The sequence below is a fragment of the Calliopsis andreniformis genome, chromosome 10 (assembly GCF_051401765.1).
Source record: "Calliopsis andreniformis isolate RMS-2024a chromosome 10, iyCalAndr_principal, whole genome shotgun sequence".
In the NCBI taxonomy this organism is placed as follows: Eukaryota; Metazoa; Arthropoda; class Insecta; order Hymenoptera; family Andrenidae; genus Calliopsis; species Calliopsis andreniformis.
Window position 1 is genome coordinate 5,288,172 of NC_135071.1, and position 22,659 is coordinate 5,310,830.

The 22,659-nt window shown below is 37.5% G+C and overlaps 1 protein-coding gene across 1 annotated transcript in view; it reads left to right on the top strand.

Annotated features, from left to right (window-relative positions):
* Positions 1-2,955: 2,955 nt before the first annotated feature.
* Positions 2,956-22,659, top strand: part of LOC143184827 (uncharacterized) — a 97,989-nt gene continuing 78,285 nt past the window's right edge. Inside the window, exons 1-4 of the mRNA XM_076387330.1 lie at positions 2,956-2,962; positions 3,001-3,104; positions 3,137-3,139; positions 3,220-3,369. Of these exons, the coding sequence (XP_076243445.1) occupies positions 2,956-2,962; positions 3,001-3,104; positions 3,137-3,139; positions 3,220-3,369 (264 nt within the window). The remainder of the gene's footprint in view (positions 2,963-3,000; positions 3,105-3,136; positions 3,140-3,219; positions 3,370-22,659) is intronic.

Here is a 22,659-nt window from a genome sequence, read left to right on the forward strand (position 1 = left end):
TGTAGAATGACCGGGTGAGCTGACTTCCGATAATTTCTTCCTGTTCGAATTGAAGGGCGAAGTCTGAGGCTTCTCGAAGCGAAACCGGTTTTATCGCGGTCGTTAACAAACGAATATTTCCGTTCAATCCTCTCAAAAACTGCGCGCACGCAAGCCTATCTTCGTTTTCTTGTATAGCGTTCTTATAAGTCACAGAATGTTGCGGATTGTCCAGTACAGCTCGCCGTACTTCCCGTTGACACTCTGTAAATTTCTTTACATATTCGCGTACCGAATCTTTTCCTTGTCGAAGTGACATTCGTTTCTGGACTGAAAGCTCATAGCTTTTTATTGTCCCGAATTCCTGTCGCAGGACTCTACATAATCCGCTGATCGTAGATGGGAAGTTACCATCAATTGCTCGTCGAGCATCTCCGACTATTTTCTGAGTTAGAAGTAATCGAACGAAAAGATCTTCCGGAGGTGTTGTAGCATCGAACAAAGTCTTGACTTCGGCTATGAATGTTTCCACGGAAATATTTTTCCCATTGAAAGTTGTAACTAATTCTAAGTTTCCGCGCATGATTTTTACTTCATTGGCCGTGCTTCTAGAATTCCTGTTGCTTGTTTGAGATCGTCCGTCCTCCGAAGGAACTTCGTTTGGGTCAGGTCGATTATTAACATGTTTATTCTCGTCGTCGGAATCATCAGTGAAGTCATCGCGTTTCGGTTCGCGGTAAGTGTTGAAGAGGGACATGTTGCGATTTCCAAATTACGTTACTTACAGAATAATGGCGAATCCCAGATGCATAGGTCCTCGGACTGTCTTCTCTCCTTGGAGATCACCTCGATGATCGTCGCCTATCCCACCGCTGCCACCAGAATTTGTTGTTACGAAGTGGAAAAGGGTTGTCTTCACGAAGACTCACTGATCGTACGTAACAAATATTTATTGAAAGATAGGCGTTTTTACAAAGAGACAAGTACGCACTGGGTCGCGACTAAAGATACGTTGCGTTCGGTGTCCAGATTAGGTATAGAGGAGCGAGGCCTAGGTTGCTTCGGGTTTTATACCCTTCAAGTGGTGTCGTTGTGGGTGGTTTGGAATTTTGGCGGGAACTAAGGGATGCTCCTAATTGCCCAGACGAGATAATCGGAGGGATGCGGTCGACAGTACCAAGCACTTTAAGGGTACGTCTCCTTATCCTTAGTGGCGACGCTCAGGCGGCAGGGAAGAATGCAGGATGGATCGCTTAACAACGCAGACGTTAGCTGCGTTTATCAGTTATTTAGGCGTCAACAGTTGGTCATACAACAGTCCGAATCCATAATTAAACGAGTAAGAAGTGAAAATACAAAATTTTTGAATTTGTTTATAACGAACGAGCCACTGCAACGAACAAAACTTCTAGCGATTTTGAATAAACAATTAACTACAAGAAACTTTTTATCGTAGAACTGCTATGAATATTGATGTACAATAAAATTAACGTTGCTCGTTAATAACTGTACGAAAAATGTTTAATCTACACAAACAATTTCAATTCAAAGATTCAAACTGATTTACACCTGTTCCAACCTGTTCGAAATATGAGTTTTACGCAGTACTTAAAGCACGTGTTAAAGTTAGTTCTAGTACAACCTCAGAGTATAATGCTCTTAGCTTAGATCACAAAACACTTTCGATGTTTGCTAAAAAGCATTAATCATTGATTAATGGACATTGAAAAACGAAGTAGAAATATCGATTATTTACGTTCCATCAAATGGAATGTTTTGATTAATCGAAGAACATCGCCTATTCCTAATGTAAAGTAATGCGATCTTGGAAGGAAATCAGAAATTCACCCACATAAAGAATTTTATCTGAATCCCAGAACTTCTGACAATTTTCATTCCACATATCAATTATTAGTCTAATTTTGTACAGCCAGTTGTTCACGTTTTCAGTTCCATTTTTATAAAAATGCAATATTCGCAATAGAAGTTCGGAAAAATTTCTTGACATTAGTGAAAAAGGAAAACTTTGTGCATAAACCAAGTTTTTTCATGAATACAAATGGATTTCGAGAAGTTTTACTATTCCCACCCATATGATGAGCTCAAAAAGCTCTTTTACCAATCTAGTTTTGATTTGTAGATTTTTAATTATATAAATGCGATGATGTTTTTTCTAATAATATTTTTTCCGCATATCGATTAGTTTCTTATTTTTATATCTTACTTTCAACTGACTCGTTTTTTATTTCTGAATTCCTTCTGTAAGCGTCAACGAGCAACGAAACATGAAATATGGGCGGCTGATTGGGCGAGGCTCTGAGGAATCTGCGTTTTGTATACATTTACTGAAGAGCGTGGGTTTTCCGAGGCGACACGTTTGAGCAAGAGTTCAGTCTTAGCTGGTCCACGACATTGGAAAGACAAAAATATACTATATTATCACTTGTTTAACTGTTTTGTATCACTGCAACCCATCCTACACTTCATTACTTTCATAGCTTCTGTACATATGTACATACTAACAAGAGGAGAACACAGTGAGGTAGAGATCAATTTTAACGAATCTTTACTTGATAAATCTTTGTTAAAAATAACTTGACATGTGTTTGAGCGTTTATACGAATAGGCCTTAATAATTAAAATCTTCGCATGTAAAGTTTTAAACATGTCATGGTCATGAGTTCGATTCTCCGTATACGTAAAACTTTGTTATTTTATATAACGTAATTACAAAACGAATATACTAATAATAATAATAGCTATTATGACAACAGACCGCCATAAACCGCCGAAAGGGCAGTCAAGCATCTTGCCGACTGGTCTGCAGCGCTCCCTTGAAGTAGAAGGATGTAGTACAAAATGTACAGCTTGTAGTACACATATTAATTATGTTACATTAAATATGTAATTACAATATAAAGTAAATAAAACAGAAAAAACAAAGTTTTACATATATGGGGAATCGAACTCACAACCATGAACTGTTTAAAACTCTACATACAAAAATCTGAATTATTAAAGTATATTTGAATAAACGCTCAAATGCGTGTCAACTAATTTTCGACAAAGATTTACCAAGTAAAGGTTTGTTAAAATTAGTCTCTATCTCACTGTGTCCTTCTTTTGTAAGTTTGTCCTTAATTTAATGTTATTTTAGTTTGTTAATTAAATGTTTTATTGTATTGTATTAATGATAATGATATTATATTGTATTAATAGTGTATTAATTAAATGTTTTAGTACTATTGGAAATCAGGCTTGCCAATGGAAAATGATACGACATATCGTCTCTCGTATTGGGAGTGTCCCAGCATAGTCAATGATCCTATACGGCCGGTAAATAGTCTAACTACTGGTGACGGTGACATATCAGATGAGACAACATATAAGGTAAGACATAAAGATTATAACGCTGATATATTAAAAGGAATAGTTATAATTGCAATAAACCTTTATTACTTTCCTTTATGGCTTCAGAAAGGAGTGAACATGAACTTAACATTGCAGTTGTTACATGCAGTAATATGGAATATAAGATAATCCACTTATGTGTTTCATATTATATTTAGCAGCAAAATTTAACTTTAGAGTGATTTATGATCTTTTTTCTATTCTTCTATTATTCTGATTTTATATTCAGGATATTCTATTCTTGTTGTTTCTTAAGTCTTCTGTGATCTATTTACTGTATCTTTTTTTCTGTCTATGTGTTGTATTCCGTTAACTCAATATTTTTATTACAAACGAAACTTACAACTATATTATTACAAAATGAAAAACGTACACTTGACAACGTTCAATAGGTATTCGTATATAAGTTCTAGACAATTCAATGATCTGTTGCTGACGAATAGTAGTAAAAGTCTGCTCTCGAAACCAGCATTCGACATATACAGGGTGTAACAAAAATGTCGCAGTTCCTTAAAAGGGGTGATTTAGGGGGTGATTTGAAACAACTTTTTCCTTAGCGAAAATGTAAGATGAGGCTTCGTTAACGAGTTATTAACGAAAAACACCGGCCAATGAGAGCGCGAGTTTGCCGCCCGAGCGACCGCAGTAGCGTTGGGTATGCGCGCTAGATGCTACAGTTGTACTCCGAACAAGAAAGTCGTCATACATCGAAGAAAATAGCATTAGTATGAAAACTGAAAGCGACATAATAAATAACACCGAGTCCTTTTTTTGTTTATCACTTGAAGTGAATAATTACTTAAAATCGAGGAAAACTACGTGCAACGTAAAAATACGAATATGTAAATCTCTTATTCGCATAACGTATAAACGAAAAAGCAATACAACGAAAAATAAAGGAAGAAGAGAACAAACTTCACCTGTAGTTTGTAAACCTGTGTCACTGGTTCACTGTACCGATCCTGGTCATCGACTGTCGAAATGGTTTATGCTAGGGCACGCGTTTAGGTAATTTATGGCTTTATTGCTTTGGTTTCGAAGGAGACATGATCTCGGAGTGTCCGAACAAAGAAGGTCTGAGGTGCTTAAACTACGTGGGGGGTACAAGGAGCTTCTTTGGAAAAATTCTACCCTGCCATAAACCACTCCAGAGGTCGATGACCAGTATCGGTACAGTGACCCAGTGACACAGATTTACAAACTACAGATGAATTGCATTTAATTCATTAATGATTATTATTTTTTAAATCTAACGCAGACTACTTTCAACGTTTCTATCTTCAACGTTAATTCTCCAATTCTCCGTTCATTTCTTTTGTTGCATTGCTTTTTCGTTTATACGTTATGCAAATATTTTCACACTAATGCTTTTCCTTCGACGCATGTCGACTTTCTTGTTCGGAGTACAACCGTAGCGCCCAGCGCGTACCCAACGCTACCGCAGTCGCTCGGGCGGCAAACTCGCGCTCTCATTGGCCGGTGTTTTTCGTTAATAACTCGTTAACGAAGCCTCATCTTACATTTTCGCTAAGGAAAAAGTTGTTTCAAATCACCCCCTGAATCACCCCTTTTAAGGAACTGCGACATTTTTGTTACACCCTGTATATATGTTCGGAAGTTTTAAGAGTGGGGTTGTTTTGGATGTAATAGATTATCAAGGGATGAGACACTGAGGATAAGGTTTGAAAATGGATAAGAAATGAGTAACTGAGGACAGGGTTCACGGATGACTCATGAAAAGGACTCATGAAGGAAAGAATTTGAGTACATATTGATTATAAGTTTAGCTTTGCAGGAGATATACGATAGAGATAGAGGAAAATTCAGAGTTGACATACAACACCTTCCGCCATAAAATTGTTAACGGGATGTTAACAATTGAGTATAACGTGATTATAAATAATTACATTGCATATAAAAGATGTGCAAAAAAAAAAAATAATTATAAGTAATTAATTTATACGTTAATATTAGGGACTATACCTTCCGCCATAAAATTATTAACAATATGTTAATTATTATTAACAATATGTTAATAATTAAGTATAGTATGAATAATTTAAAAATACAGAATTTAAATTAATGTATAGAATAATTTAGTATTAGTAAAATAAAATCAAAATCTAAAAATTTCAATAATTCTTGATATACAAAGGTTAAATATAAAATAACTTAAAATTTTATTTCTAAAGGGGTGTGGTACTCCTACGTGTTCTTTGCCGCTTTTGAATTTGGACTACGGGAATTGTTTCTTCATCTTCAGGTATCTCGGGTACCGGATTAACGATGACAGGTACACTTCGTCTTGGTTGATAGGTAACTATCTCGTTCGATGATGTTGCTGGCTGGTCCAATGATGAAGATGAATCAAAGATGCAATTAACGAAATTTTTTATTAATGGAGAATTGGTCTGTCCACGTCCTGAATCCGTAGTTGTACAGCAAAAACGATGCAGCCAATGAAGAGGTCCAATGCATCGACAACATTTAAAAAGTATGAATAGTACCAAAAGACTTGCGATTGTTCCAAGGGCGATTGTATACCATTTGGTATGTGTAATAATGAATGGCTCATTTATTTGCTTGGTAATAATATCTTCGAATTCATTTAACTTCTTATCGGCGTATTTAAGTTCCGTGAGATCGATGTTTGTAAGATGTATCGGCTTTAGATTAACAGATTCAATTGTTCTTAGATGAGGTTTCAAAATGCAACAATCATCTTCTAAAATGTTCATATGTGGAATATAGTAAGTTGCATTTTTACTTATTTCATGTGTCGCTTGGATCACAAATAGATTAGTGTATCCTTTACAACGAGGTTGAAGATGTATAATTCCGCTTTGTTGAAGAACAACGTCTTCCATGTGATTTTGATTTTCCTCACACATGATTGTTAGAGTAGTTGGATTATGAAGGACATAAATCCACTGGTTTTTCGCGATGTAGTTCCAGGTTTCTATTGTTCCTTTAATAGTTTTCGTTATGCAGGTGGAAGGAATTTTGTTGATATGAGAAGACAGCAACTCGATCTTGCAGACTGCTTGATTCGTTGAAGCCGTAGAGTGCAGATGATAGCAGATGTACTCCTCGTCTCGATACTCATTACAATTAGACAATTCCTTTAGAAAGGTAAATTGGGATTTAGATTGGGATAAAAGGAGGTACTGATTTTGAGGAACAATATAGGAAAAGAATACTGAATCATTGTGTTGAATAGGAAGAGGAATAAGCTCGAAAAGATCAAATTTCGTACGTAATACTAAAGGAATCTGAAGTGCAAATATTATATTATCTTTAGTGACTATCACATGAAGTTGAATGCATTTATAGAAATTGCGTATATTTTCAAGGTCCGGTTTCATAACAAGTTCGTACGTATCTTTATAATCTTTTAACTCCTCATATAGCATTTTAGGGGTAATAATGAACGGTGAAACAATATTATGTTCAGCTAAATTAATAGTTTCTATATATTTTGAAAGTTCACGATTAATTTGACTTGCTAACATATTTAAAGTTATTACTTGTTGATTTAGTGCGGATTCCATTTCCAATCGTGAAATATAAGCATTTGTTTGAACAGTAAAAGAATTAATTTTTTCTATATTTTTATTCATTACTCTCTCTTGGTTTTGAAGGGAGTTTAAAGAGCTGTTAAAGTTTCTTATAGTATTCGTAATCACCTGAACTTGTGCTTTGAGTAAGGTTTGTGTTTGTTTATTATTATTTATTAATGTTTTAATGCTATCTTCGTAAAATTGAGCGTCATCGGCATTAGGTGTACCAAATGCCCATTTTAATAGATACGACATGCCATTCAGAAGACCACGTTTCTTTCTAACAGCAAGCTTCTCAGTCAATTGTTGGAGGATTTCATGTTTCATTTTAATCTCTAATAATTCTGCTTCGATTAATTGGATAGTGCGCTCACAATGGAAACTAGTATCGCTCTTTCGATTTAAATCTCGTAACGTCAAATTGCAAATATCTTTAGTTTTAATAAAATATATGTTAAGGATTGTAAATGCATTGTCTAAATGAGTTTTATTCATATATGAAAGAAGTGTAAGTTTTGAATTTGCAATTTTAACCGTTCCCTTCTTATTATAAAAGATTCCGCTAGCTTGTCTAAAAGGTTTATGTATGAAAAAATGAGTACTAGTTAGGAGCGGAAATAGGAGAAGGATTAGAACTGTCTGATTCATCTGGAAAATAAAGTTTAAATAAATTAGTGTGGTATCTAACCAATTTTCGATTAATCTGAATTTCAGCAGTTTGATTAGGAAAAAGTCGAATAATTTTATAAGGTCCTCTAGCATTGCTTATGAGTTTCTTAGATAATCCAGGTGCATTATACTTATTTTCGATCATGACAAGATCATTAACTTTAAATTTAATTGGATTTATGTTTTTATCATGGTATTCCTTACTACGTAATTTTGAACTAATAAGGTTTTCGCGAGCAATTTGAAACGATGTATTAAGTTTAAGTTTGAGTGAACGAATATAATCATCATAAGTGTAATGGAATTCTGGAGTTTGAGTTATAGATGAAGGTAAATAAGCTTTTTGACCAAAAAGAAGTTCATATGGCGTATAAAGAGTTGATTTATGAATAGCTGTATTATAACTAAATATTGCAAAAGTAATGTAAGTATCCCAGTCTGTTTGATCCTTAGATATATAGTGTTTAAGATAATCTTTCAGAGTAAGATGAGATCTCTCAAGGGCTCCGTTTGTTTGAGGGTGATACGGTGTGGTTGAAATGTGTCTTGTTTTAAAAAGATTGCTTAATTCTTTAATAAGGTTTGACATAAAATCTGGACCTTGATCGGTCAGGAATGTTTGAGGAATACCGAAATAAAGAAAGATAAAAAGTAATTTTTCAATGATTGTTTCTGCTTCATGATTTGGAACTGCAAATGCAAATGAATATTTTGTTAAATCGTCCTGAGCTGTGATGATGAATCGATTACCTCGCTCAGTCAAGGGTAAAGGTCCTACTACATCAATAGCTAGTCTTTGAAAAGGTTTTTCAGCAGTGGTTGTAATCTCCATGGGTTGTTTCGTAGGCTTAAAGTTAGTTTTATTCAGTTGACAAGAATGACAAGTTTTGACATAATTCGTAATATCTTTTTTCATTGTAGACCAATAATATCTTTCTTTGACTCTAAAATAAGTACGATGAAAGCCAGAATGTCCAAATAATTTACTATCATGGCATTCTTTCAGAATTACTTGTATTTCTTCACGTTTTTTTGGAATAATTTTATTTGTTTTTAAAACTTTAATATTATTAGAAGGAAAAATAAATTTAACCATTTCATTAAAAATTTCAGACGTAACTCCGTCTTTCTTTTTAGGGGGAACCAAAATAAAATCTTTAGATTTAATTGTATTCTGAAGGGTTGTGAAACTTTGAAATAAATCACGATAATTGATTTTGTCATGGTGTAAACTTTTAAGAAATAGTATTAACAAAGTTTGATTATCATTTTCTAATTTGCACAATCCGTTAGAGCTTGGTGTTAGAGTAATTAGAGATACTGAGGATAAGGTTTGAAAATGGATAAGGAATGAGTAACTGAGGACAGGGTTCACGGATGACTCATGAAAAGGACTCATGAAGGAAAGAATTTGAGTACATATTGATTATAAGTTTAGCTTTGCAGGAGATATACGATAGAGATAGAGGAAAATTCAGAGTTGACATACAACATATGTGTAGTTTTTTCACCATAATTTTCTGCCTCGTTTGCATCTGAAATTTTATTTATCCTTAGCCTTTTATGCGTTTTTGATTAATTTTAAATCATCGAAGACTACACTAATCAATATAACTACGCTGCAGCAACAAACAAGACAAGGAATTCGTTGACTTGGCCTAGTCTATCTCTGAGACAGCTGGTACTCTATGTTTTTAGTCATTTTTATTATATCACACTATATACAGGTATATATATTATATCACACTATATCACACTATATACTCTAACAAACATATAAGAGATCCTAAATGACAGTTATTTTTAAATTTTCTTGTAAAAGCGTTATTGGATACAAATTTTTATTTAAATTTTATTTAAACGAAATGCAGTCGTAATTCAATTTTAACGAAATTTCTCAAAAAAACATAATGATTAATACAAATTAACTTTTAACTGTTCTGATTATGACTAAGTACATATTATAAATGTTTACAACTTTTTTTATTTATCAATAATCATTACTGATGGCGGAAACTTTAATTCGGTTACAAATACCCATTATTAATGACCGAAATTCTATTTTGGTACCTGGTAACTAATATCGATTACTAGAATTTTATTTTATAACTGTTATGAATGCGGTACAACTTTTTTGATTATCGCTAGACATTGTCGACAGTAAACATTTTGTTTGGTTACATTAAACCATTGTTAATTATATCATTAAGATTATTCTTAGTATTCATTAGTTGTAAAATTAAGTGTACAACTTGTATAATATTCTAAAAACAATGTGCGGGAAAGGAATCGCGAGTTTCTTTTTCTCTCCGATGTATCGGCACGGCAAGCTTATTACATATTAAACTCTCATACCGATCTATCTTTTTTCTATCTTTGGGCACGCGTTTCATTCTGTACGAGGCACTTATATGACGACAGAATATCAGCATCGAATAGTTTGCCTGTAGCGCAGGACAGAAGAGGACAAAGCACGCAGTGTATCTGACTTTTAACCACGAACGCAAATAGAAGGGGTGTTATAAGATTGACACTTATGTTTGTATGTGTGTCAGTTTATCTGTGGCATTGTAGCTCATTAAGAAGTGATCCGATTTTGGTGCGGTTTTTTATATTTTAAAATGTATATTTCTAAGATGGTTAATAGCTATGTTTCATCAAAAGTAATTCAATAGTTTTTTTTGTTTTTTCAAAGTTTCTTATTTCCTTCAGAATTTCTATTTCTGAAAGGATGTCAGCCATGGTTGTTATTGTGTCTCGAGTTTTTTCTACATGTTTTGGCTTATGATGGCGCTTCTGATCCCAAAAAATACATAAACAAATAATAACCGGATGCCGTAGTTCTGACATGCTTTATATGCATCAATAATAAACAACATTTTGACACTACGGATTAAAAAAATTGTATAAAACAAGTATCGTCCCAAATCAAATTTGCACCAATTAATAAATTCTATTCTAAAACTGATATTTTAGACAATTTAAAATAAAGGAGGATCATGTGCAGAATGATTTTCTGTTTTTTCACATATAAATTTCAATTTTTTAGAATATGTTTTCCTTTATGAAATTCCATTATTAGACTAAGATATGTTCTTTTTATTAATTATCTTAAGAAAACTCAATTATGCGGAACAAAGTCCACAAAATATTATATTACTTTACTATTATTATAACGCTGTTTTACGTTACAAAAGTAGTATATACCTAATATTTTTTCAAGTACTGTAATTGTACGAAAGTTTCAAATGCAACAAAAATTATCTATTACTTATAAAATAATACATATATTAATTAAATAGTTATTGGTAATAATAATGTAAAAGAAATGCTACGTAAATTTTAAAATTTAATATAATTATAATAGCAAAATAAGATACAATAATTCGCCGCTTCTGTTTTTACTCTTATTACCTACTTTTAAATATTCATAACTATTTTCTAAAGTAAAGCACATAAAAAGTAAGGAAATTATAATATTATTTTGTAACGGCCAGCGGCACATACAAATAAGAACATTTGGCATGCAGATGGTTGGCAGGATTTTTAGACACATGCGTAAAGAAACCTATTTTTGAGGAGATAGTTCCGTTAGCAGTTTCAAACAATGCATGTTTCCTTTTTTTCAAGACTTTTATTATTGGGCTTTAATAGCTACAGCGGGTGTCATAAGCATTTCGAGAGTGATAACTTGCAGGCTATGTGATTAAGCGACTCGGGCCTCGAGGAAATTCCGCGGCGTTGCCAAGTTTGGGCCAGTAGCCCTTTCTCTGCGAGGTCGTGACATCGTCGTCACGACGATTGAAATAGAGGGCGCGACCGAGTTCAGGAATTTTTCGATTGTTCAAGTAGCGTGAGGCGTTGACCAATGGAAATGAATTGAGAGGTTTGGCGTGTTTTCGTGGGAGCGAAAATAACTTGATTACGGGAGTTGACTTGTAGACGCCTAAGCGACAATTGAAAAACGAATAAACACAGTCTTCGGAAACGAAACGTAATTTTCTCTGGAACACAGACCCTTCGCCAAAATTTAAATACATTCGTTTTACAACGATTACTGCTTTATTAGATTCCCTCGAAGTAAAGCGCATTTTTCAAACATAGAATCCTTCAAAGAATTTCGACGTGCTGACAATACTAGACCAGCCGAACTGAATAGACGTTCCACAGGAGCAGAGGACGGTAAACCCATATTATATTGTAAAAATAATTTTTTTATTTTTGGAAATTTGTTTAAACTTTCAAGTGACGTGTCACTTTCATTAAGGTATTGAAGGAATTCCATTTCAGTTAAGTACTTACTATTATTGTCAATTACAAATGTTGACGGATTATCCATGAAATCAAAGAATTGTTGTTTTTTTCGTTTGTGAACGGTTTAAAATCGCTCCTACATTCAAATGAATTTGTGCTGTTTGAGACTTCCATAATTCGTACCATTTTGTTTTTGATGCTTTGTGATTTAGCATCCATTAAATTGTATGGTAGCTAACGGAGTTTCCATTTTGGGTGGCTCACTGCAGCAATAATATAATCTTCTGTATTAGTATTCAGTTCCAATATGTTACCAAAGCGATCGTGTAGACATTTCAACAAGTGTTCCTTTAGTGACTCACAATATTTGAGTCCTTACATTATTATTCTGACGTGAATTAATACATGTTAAATTGTGCTGAACTGCAAAAATACATGTTAAAATATCGTCAAAGAAAACTTGTTTTTTCCCTGTAGCATATTCAAGGTATATGCTATTGGTTCCATACATAGCTACAGAAAATTTAAAATAGATTGAACGAAAGTAATAAAAGTTGACTATACGTTGCGATGTGACCGTCCCGTCGAGCCGTATTCGGCTTAGGACGGGCGTGCAGGATCCGGCCACTATGCGTCCCACACCTTGATTTTTCCGTGGGCGTCAGGTATCTTTCGATACCGGCGTGGAACGCGTCTCCTGTTTTCCAAACCGCGGCCCAGGCTAGCTCTTTACGCGGAGAGGGGCCAGGTTCTTCAGGCGTAGGGTCAGGAACGTATCTGGGATCTCGGGTTATTACGGCGAGAACGCCAGTCAAAACACGGCTTTCCCAGGTAATAAAACATGTATTATAGGGAGAAACGTACAAGCGTTATTCGATCTGATTACACGCGCCGTCCCGCAACACGTGGCCGGGGGCAGTTACCCGTTCCTCGCTTTAGCGATCGCGTAACAATGGTTTTCGAGCGGCGACGAGGCTGAAACGCACTTTCGGCACGCGTAAATGAACCGCCCGTGTGGCTGCTGTTACAACGAGGTTACACCAGCAAGCCGACGATGTACCCGCACGCGACAACCGTTCGCTATGACGCCGCTAAGCCGCGGACTCGCCGTTTAGTCGAGCCCGCAGGCTTCGAGCAACCCCCACGCGAAGGCTTTCTTCCTGTTACACGGCCTACACGACCACCAGGAGTCGGCCCCCTTAAGATTCCGCTTACGAACCGATCTAATTCGAGTCAACCGGGGAGAACAATGGGGGAAGACATATCACTTGCGACCTGGTCAGCGTCCCGTACAAGAAGAAGGCCGAGTTCGCTGCGTGCGGCAGGATCTCGGCACGCGACGCTTCCCCCACCGTGCTCCGATTGGGTCGCTCGTGTCGCGCGACCTCGCGACACGAGTCCCCCTGGAACTCGTCTTGTGGCGTGGATCCGAGACACAGTGTTAGATGTCGCACCTCCGGGGTCTGCTGCCATCATCTGCCCGCGAGATGACTCCCGTGGAGACGTCCCTGCGCCTCTCCGGTAAGGACTTCTCCCCGGAACGCGGGGCGAGGTGGTTCCCATCCATCGGCGCGTCCTCGTACAGCCGTAGTGCCTCCCTGAGTTTGCACGATGGGTTACGACAGCCTCACAATTTAGGCGTCGCGTCACTCGCCGGGTGGAGTGACTCTGGAGCGGCGGGTACCCTGGCCGCTCCTCGATTCCGAAGATCCGCCGCAAGAAACCGTGTCGGTGGCCCCGTTATGGTCTCGCACCTGTCTCCTGCCAATGCTAGCATCTAGGACGCTGAGGGAACCCTGTTAGCTTGAGTGGAAAAGAGGTGTTAGTGACGCGTTAGACTCCCGATGGTGCACGCTGAAGGCCTCTCGTGCCCCGGGAAGGGTTCGGCTTTGGCACTTGTGCCACGTCACAACGTATAAAAATCAAGAGGGTAATTATTTAGATTAGGGGAGCCTACTCCGATTTCAATGACTTTGAAATATGTTGTTATCAAGGTCGTCATTCTGAACGACTTTTCCCTATACATATACCAGGGGATCTGATACATATACCATTGGGATATCTCTTTTAGTTTTCGAGATATTCGCAAAGAAAGTTTTCAATATTAAAAAGACTGGACGGAATAGGTCTGTGTTAGGTTCCCCTGGTATATGTATAGGGAGAAGTTGTTTAGAATGATGGCCTTGACAGCATATTCCAAGGTTATGGAAATCAGAGGTGGCTGCCCTAATCTAAATATTAACATTAAACGAATAAAAATATTTGTATCTTGTACTCTTCTAAAAATTCCAAATCATGAGGACTGAAATATGGTATTTTAAGTGTGACAAATTTTATAGAGTGATTACTTAACCCTTAATAATTCTACAACACTATCGTAATAAAAATTCCATCTTGTGATGCATGGTGTGCACGGGGCTCAACCAACAAATTTTTTGTATTCCTCGCTAGCTTTGTTTGATGAGCGATTAGTTTTATTCTAAAAATTAGAGCATTTGATCATAGCGGGAATATGATATTTCGCATAATTTGCATTAATATTCACAAATTTATTGACATCTGAAGTGCAAATGAGACTAAGTGTGTGGGAGCAGCATCGGTAGCGTTTAGATAGCGTATAATAATCCTCGACAGGTAGAGCTTCATTTTCATTGGAATTAAGAATTTGATAAATATTGTGAAATTCAACTTTCACTTCTCCATTATTAAAATGTTCAAGATCTTCATGTTCATCATATGTTACAATACTCGTGTAAGTGAACTCTTTAAAAGCTTTCAGGAAATTACTGCTATTGTCCGTAATTGTGCAGGTTATTTTATTTATGTTTAAACCGTACATTTCATGGGATGCATTTAATTTCTGTACAATTTCAATATACTTATGACTGCCTTCAAATCGGCAACATACAAGAGCTCTACTTTCTCGGCTGAAATTACATGGATTAATCCAATGAATGGTTATACCAAGAAAACTACGTCTAAACGTTGACCAGATATCTGTAGTTGTACATACATAATCGATGTTTGATACTTCTGTTTTAATGCTTGCAAATAAATTTTCAAAATTTGTCGTGATACGTTTACATAATGTTTTTCGGCTTGGACAATGCACCGGTAATTTCAATTTACTTAATTCTGCAACTACTTTAATAAATCCTGGTTCTTCTACTGTTTTTAACGGTTTGTTGGTTCCCATAATAAAATCTGTTATTAAACTATTAAACTATTTGCATATTCTTGAGGCGAGTAATTTCGCGGCTACCTTATTTGCTGATATTACTTTGTTTAAAAAGCGGTGATATTTCGAGCTTCTGTCTCATCCGCGAAAACTGTTGCCTGTTAGCATACGTGACCGACCGAAGGTCGCCTTCGGTAGAAGATTTAGTTGCTCCAACAGGCACGGTACATTCGAATTATGACTTGTTTTTCAGCTAATACAGTTGACGTTCGAACAGGTGAGCGATTGCGTTCAGCTGTTCGAATTTCAGTCCCGATGTCGAGTGGGGATATCGAAGCTTGAAAGAGAGAGAGAGTGAAATCCGAACATTAGAAACAGACAATGATAAGCGAGCGCTACGTAGCAGATTTTCGGATGCTCTGTGCTTTTCGTGGAGCGTCTTGTGCTCGTCAGTCAAAGTCAGTCTTGCACCGATCGCTCGATAGGTCGCAAGGTTTCAGCAACTATAGAAGAGTGAACCGAGTTTAAGAAATTTCGGCACCAGATTCTTGAACTTGCGACGCCTTCTGATCTGTGTCTGTTCCCTGCAACTCGTAAAATTGCTCGAATCGATTATCACGTGGGATGGGTGCGATACGTGCGATAAAGCATTGAATGTCCAGTGATGCATTATTGCAGGCGATTGACTGTACTGTTGGAATCGGTGGTTACACTGATTCCATGAGTTTGCTATTCGTCAGAAGAGCAACCATAGCAACCGTAGCAGCCCACGTGTGACGAATAGATGCACACGTTGTGGTGAACGGTGAGTGGTAGACCGATGGTCATTATCAGTCACCAAACCTAGCAGCAGCTAGTTACAGTGTGTCTTAAACTCGCGAATCGCTGCGGGAAGCCGAGATTCGTACGAGGCAAGCCTTCTTGGAAGGTAGGTTAAACAGAAAAAAGGAGGATCCCTCCCCTCTGTATGCTACCGACTGACGAGTTCTTCAGTGTGAAGAATCGTCGATAATACAGTCCACTGCACTACCTTAGCGTTACGGCAAGGTACTGCTCTCCCCTCCATATAGACTCGTCGACGAGACGTGGAGTCGGGAATTCACAGTTCAGCTCGATATATTCGAAAGCTAACTGTTTCGGCTTTGCCGATCCCTCCTTGTTCCAGACGACAGCGTCGCTGACCGCAGGACCCCGGATGTTACCCACGGGAGGATCAGGAGCGGCCACAATCCAGTTCCGGACTGCCCCCGCTTCTCCCTTCTTGGGCTGATTTTTTAAATAAAATGCCTGTACTTTTAAGGGCAGACGAAAATAAAATTGACGGAGTACACATTCTTTAACACACCCGATCTCTACAACCTATTCCGGAACCCGTTCGATCCCTGTATTCAGCGATTCTAACGTACTTGAACATTTATGTCTCTTTGAAATGAATAATAGGAAGTTAGAAGTACTACGGAAACTTCCTTTAATTTGTTTCTGGCATGTGGTCATATTTTCATATCATATTTTCAGCATCAATATCAACTGTGTCTGGTTCACTCATTTTAACACAAATTATACAAGCTCACTTCAAAAAACTGTTGTGAATGTTTATCATACTAAGCTTGCAAGTAGACTATGTTCTGTCAGGAGTCAGGAGTTCCGGTATCTATAGTCGAAATTTGTACGCCCACGGAGCAAAAAACATAGACGTTTCTATTGGATAGCTTCGGTCCGCCGCCGACATTCTTTTCTGCGTCAAGGCGATCAACGAAACATGAAAACAAATGCATTCACACGACGGCTGCAGTATCGTCGAATAAAATTATGAAAAAATAAATAAAAAAAAATAAAATAAATTATGAATAGATAATAATAATAGGAAAGTATTTCAACACTAATAACATGAAAATAGTCGTTTCATAATTTCAATAAAAAATCGACATTTCCGACAATTTCAAAATCAGTGCTTCAATAAAAAAATCAGATTATACATATGTAAATAACTAAAACATTTTTGATTTTTTCCATGTAAAAGGTGGAAATGGAGTACAGTAAATTATTTGATTTAAGTATGCCTCATATTACAAAAATAATAAATGTTTGAAAATAGATTATGAGTGTCAAAGCAGAAGCGGAGAATTATTTCATTTTCTTCTTCTATTATAATTTTGTTCTACTCTACATTCTATTTCATACTTTTTCAATTCTGTCTGTGAATTTACTAATAATACGTTATAAACATTATGTATTTATCAGTAGAATTTTTCTTCGCGTTACAAATTTACAAGTAAGGTACTGTACCGGACCGCATCACCGTAGGGTTACAATGCCTGGCATTCCCACTACGGCATGGTACGACAGAATTTCGAATGGAGAGGTTATACTCTCAGACGCCATTTCTTAGGATTCTTATAGTATACTTTCACTTGTTATGACCGATTTATTAAACGTTGAACAAAGACAAGAGTGATTCGACGGAACTCTAATTTTCATAGGTCATACCCGCGCTTAGTTATAAACGGTCGTCTTAACTCTTTCCCGAACCGGTAAGATCAGCGAACAGTGGCTGCACCCATTCTATCCACTGGAACCTTTCCCAGTTGCTTGCCTTTCCTAGGGACCCTTGCCATCGAGTAGCTGGTTGCTGAGACGCGTTTGTTGGCACCATTTGCTCCTAACCGAGCATAAACGCGCCTCAGGAGAAGACCCTGAATGTCCTCCCAAGATATGAACTCTTGCCATCGAGCGATTACACTGAGTCGTGTTACTTGGCACAAGGTTGCTCTGATCGGAGCATTAACACGACTCTGCTATGTTCAACCACTGTCCACGCCCGAAAACCGTCAAGAAGACACGAGCCCCGTTTCCCGACCGTTCCGTCAGTCACCTGTGCCTCTCTCAAAGTAAAGAGCCCCTATTCTGACCCCGCGGTGCGCTTTATTCTACTTCCCCTACCCCGGGTCAGACTTCAGTAATACTATACAATTATAGGGCTGAACATAACGCAACCATTGGCACAACGCAACGCAGTGTTAATAATAACGACAACAATGATTACATATATATCGGAACAATCGCAGAACTTAACACAAAATATAAACTAATCATAACGGTACAGCTAACTAACAAACGAAACTTCTAATAATCATACAAAATAAAACCAGTCCTTAGACCTCTGTGTCGTCAACAGGTACATATTTGTCTACATTTCTATGTTTCAGAAAATAAATTATTTTATAATTAATAGTTTATTTTTACAATATGTTTATATATCGTAAGCAACGTTTATGTTAGAAACTTCCGAACTTTTCAATGGTTCTGGGGTAAGTGCCGTGGGGTTCATCACAGTCCTCTTACCAAAAGGCAAAAACCTTCCTCACTCCGTGACCAGATCCTTCGGAACAATGTCCTTAATGTTTAGCAACACGGCGTCGGGCCGCTTGACATCTCTAAAGTCTTTTCAAATGTAACGACCCACGGTCTTCCCTCTCACTCCATCTATTACCCTCTCACTCTACCTATTGCTTTCTCTCTCTATCTATCACCATCTCTCTTTATATTTGTATCTTTGTTAGTATCGCTTAGAATAAGAGATCTAACGGAGGTCCGGATAAGGTGAGAGTGAGGGTATATGAAAGAAATGGATACACAATTTTAATATTTTGTCGGCTCTTAAAAGGGCTTTTGAGCGACTTTTATTAAATCTTTGTGTTTGTGTTGGGGCTGGGGGCTCCTTGCTCCTTTTTGGATCTGCGGGCCCTTGGTGGTGACGCCGGCCTGCCTCCTTCAGCGACATTGGCGTCTGAAAAAAGAAACGCGGCGGAACCGAAGCGGTAAGCGAGAGTGTAAATCAAGCTGTACCGAAGATTCCCGACTCCAGGCTTCGCTCACTAGCCTATGTGGAGGGGATAGCAATACCTTGCCTGTAACACGAAGGTAATGCAGTGGACTGTATTATCGACTCTTCTTCTGGTGCGAAGAAGAAGTCGATGAGCGAGTGGCTTGAGAGGAGGGGGGGCCTCTTCTTTTCGCCTTGCACCTTATAGAAAGGCTCCTTTCGTACGAATCCCGATAACTTGGGGATTCGCGAGCGGAGGGACACGCTATAACTAGCGATTGCTAGTCCTGGAGGCTGACGACGGCCAGAGGCTCCGCGACTCCGTTCACCTCACCGTGTGCTTCTATTCGTCACACGGGGGTTGCTTCTAAACGGGGTGGCAGAGCGCGAGTAACGCAGAGGTGATAGGCACGTACGTTATCTCTCTCCGTTGTAACCCGTCTCTCAGGGATCCACCAGGCAGTGGCCTTTGGTGCTCCTAGACGAAGACGAAACTCAGAGAATCAGGGCAGGCCCCGATTCCAAGAGCGCAAAACTCGCTAAGTTGTCCCCTTGGACGAACTAGGTGCTCTGTCGTACGTATTATACGTATGAATCGAGCAGAGCAGATTCCTAGTTGTAGGTGACAACGTTTCAGCTGTGAAAGCTAGTGAGAGTTCAAGTGTCTGGCAACCAAACTACTTGAAATCTTAAGACTGGCTAGGCTGAGAAACGCTTGACGAACGGTCGCACTGACTGTTGCAAGCTTGGTTGTCGTAAGACGACTGGGGCGAGAGTCGCGTGTTTCTCCGCAAAGCGGAGAACGTGCTAAATTTTACCACTACGCGGCGCTCACTAATTATCTTTTGTTTCGTACTAATGTGTTACGATTGACTCTCTCTCTCCTTCAGGCTTCGATGTCCCCACTCGACATCGCGCCTGGAGTTCAAAACGTTGCTCGACAATGCTCACCTTGTTTTGAACTTCAATGTACACGATAAAAACGAGTCATACGACAATAGATCGTGTTTTTCTGCCAGGACAACGGAATATTCAACAGAAGGCGACCTTTGGTCGGTCACGTATACTAACAGATCACGAATCTCGCGAACGAGCCACGTGCTCGTTATATAACCGCTTTTTAAACAATCTTTCTAATACTTTATTACTATATTACTGCATATTATATTATCCTAACACCAACTAATATTTTTGTACCTTATTTTTATACCATATATTATAAGTTTCAATTATATATTAACATAAAAATAGCGTATATCGTCCGATTTCATTCACGATTAGAATAAGACCGCCATTAGAAAGTAAAACATTACGCAGGCGCTAACTCCGACTAGCGGGTATATAAGGAGCTACGAAAGCAGCAGGAGACACACTTCTCTCTGGCATCGGGTTCCGGACAGACGAAGATCTTGAAGGCAGCTGATATACTCGTTCAGTGAGATCGAGACCGCTCCTCTAGAGGTAGCGACCGTTTTCCAGCGATCAAGAGTATTTGATGCTCCTTTACAGGTTCAGTCTGAAGTAACCTTATGACAGATACACTACGACGATTCCTGTGAAGTGTAGCGGCACTCTACCGGCGAAATATTGTTACTAGAGATAGGTATAGCATAAGTCAGTAGGTTTACATTCTAGATTAAGTTTTAGAGTTTAAGGTTTAAGACACAGAGCATATATATTGTAGTTGGACAAAGAAATATATTGAGAGAACACGTGGCTACGAGTACGACGCAAAAAGTTAATATATACCTTTACATTTTATCCGCTACAGAAGAGCAGTGCGGGCAACATCTTGGAGGAAGCTGATATACTAATAGATCGAGACCGCTCCTTTAGGGGTAGCGACCGTTCTAACAAATGGTAGTTGATGCTTCTTTAATATAGAGTTCGTACTCGCCAGAAGCAGATGAATCGCCTGCCAACAAACGCTAGAAGCCATTCCTAGTCGGGCACATTTCTAAGACCGCTCCTGAAGAGTCTTTTCTCGAAGGTAGCGACTGATGTAGGAAAAACAACGAAGGGCTTACGGATGCTTAGGCAATTAAGGCAAAGATTATATGTTTCATGAAACCTTGAGACCGCTCTGAGGTTATAGCCACCTATAGCTTTGGCAGCGATCAGGGCGTGCGAGACAAGATCTATTGCAGACACACACACACACACACACACACACACACAATACACTTCACTTTGTACAGAGGATCCTCTACTGCGAATAGTATAAATAGTTACATAACCTAACTCTCGTTCAACGACACATATATGTCGTATTTGCATAACTCTTGCGTTATCGAGATAATTAATAGATAATTATAATCACGTTCAATATAACCTCACAAATAGATGATCACATATAATATAATATCATCTTATGATTTTATTTAACCAGATTAGAATAGTTATCATTGTTGTATTAACGTTAGATTAGAATAAGTATTACTGAATAAATTATTGTTAAGAAAGATATAAGCCTTGGATTTTAACTCCTTAACCGCACGCCACATGGACCCCCACCTTTCCGTCCATTGGAAAGCCGCTCTTCCATGGACAACGTAGCATAGGTTTAGGGACGTTACACAAACATAAACAATCAATTCCTCGACACTCAACAGCCAAGAGTCCCAACGTGGTCATCAGCCATCGAGTGCCAGTACGACCGATTAATCTTACACAGCCCTGTTTATGGCCTCTAATAGCCTAAGTCCCAGTTATAAAATCCTTTACTGCGGGACGGCCCAAAGCCGTCTATCCCTGATATTGATAGAAGAAATATACTGATGCTAGCATTTAAGATTATATAAAAAAGTACAATACATTTTTAGAAGTTGATAGTGACATTTATTTGTAATAAACAATGTTAATGGTTTACTTACTGCCGAAGTTATCGTTACATTTTTTCATTTTCTATTCTACAGGGATTCATTTTTATCATTAATTAATTTTTATTTAAGTATTATTTATTCTTAGTAAAAAATGTCTATAATTACGATTTTTATTCCAGTAAGTAAAAACCGTTACATTGTTGTGACACCAAATGGTCCAACCGTATTACATCATAGAAATACGTTTAAAGTAATAGGATAGACTGATTGATTATTTACTTACAGGATTCAAAGATAACTATGTACGTTCAAGCAGCAAAAAATATCCTGCCTTCTAACACAGATGTACTCTGGGGGAAGTGACTAAATCCTGTATATGTTTGTTTTACGCTACAGTCAATTCACTCGATGCTGATAATGTGTCGATGCATATGTGTCTTGAAGTAGGAAACAGGAAACAGAAAATATAACATAGAAAATAACTTCAGTACTTGTGAAAATAACTCATATGTGAAATATTTCATTTTCAATATGCTTTAGAAGAAATACTAAATACTATTTCAAAATAGTATTTTGATTGGTTTCAACTAAAGCATGCGTTTGAAATACTATTTCACTGGTGTACTACTTTCAAATTAAATATTTTATTTCCAATGTTCTTTACTAATTGATGAAATAGAAATATTTCCTGTGTCTATTTTAAATACCTATTTTCCCCAGCTCTGGTAATTATATTATCGTCCTTGTCTATATTGAATTTTTTGTCGCCAAGCATTACTTCATGACGTTGAAAATGTACTCCATGTATACAGGGTGTTCAAAAAAAACCATTCAATATTTATATGGTATATAGGATACATTGTACTGAGTAAAAAAGCTTTAGTAAACATAGGTCGAAAGGTCAACCGTTTCTGAGATATAAATATTTTTGTTTGTTATTATCATAATTGACTTACTACTGAA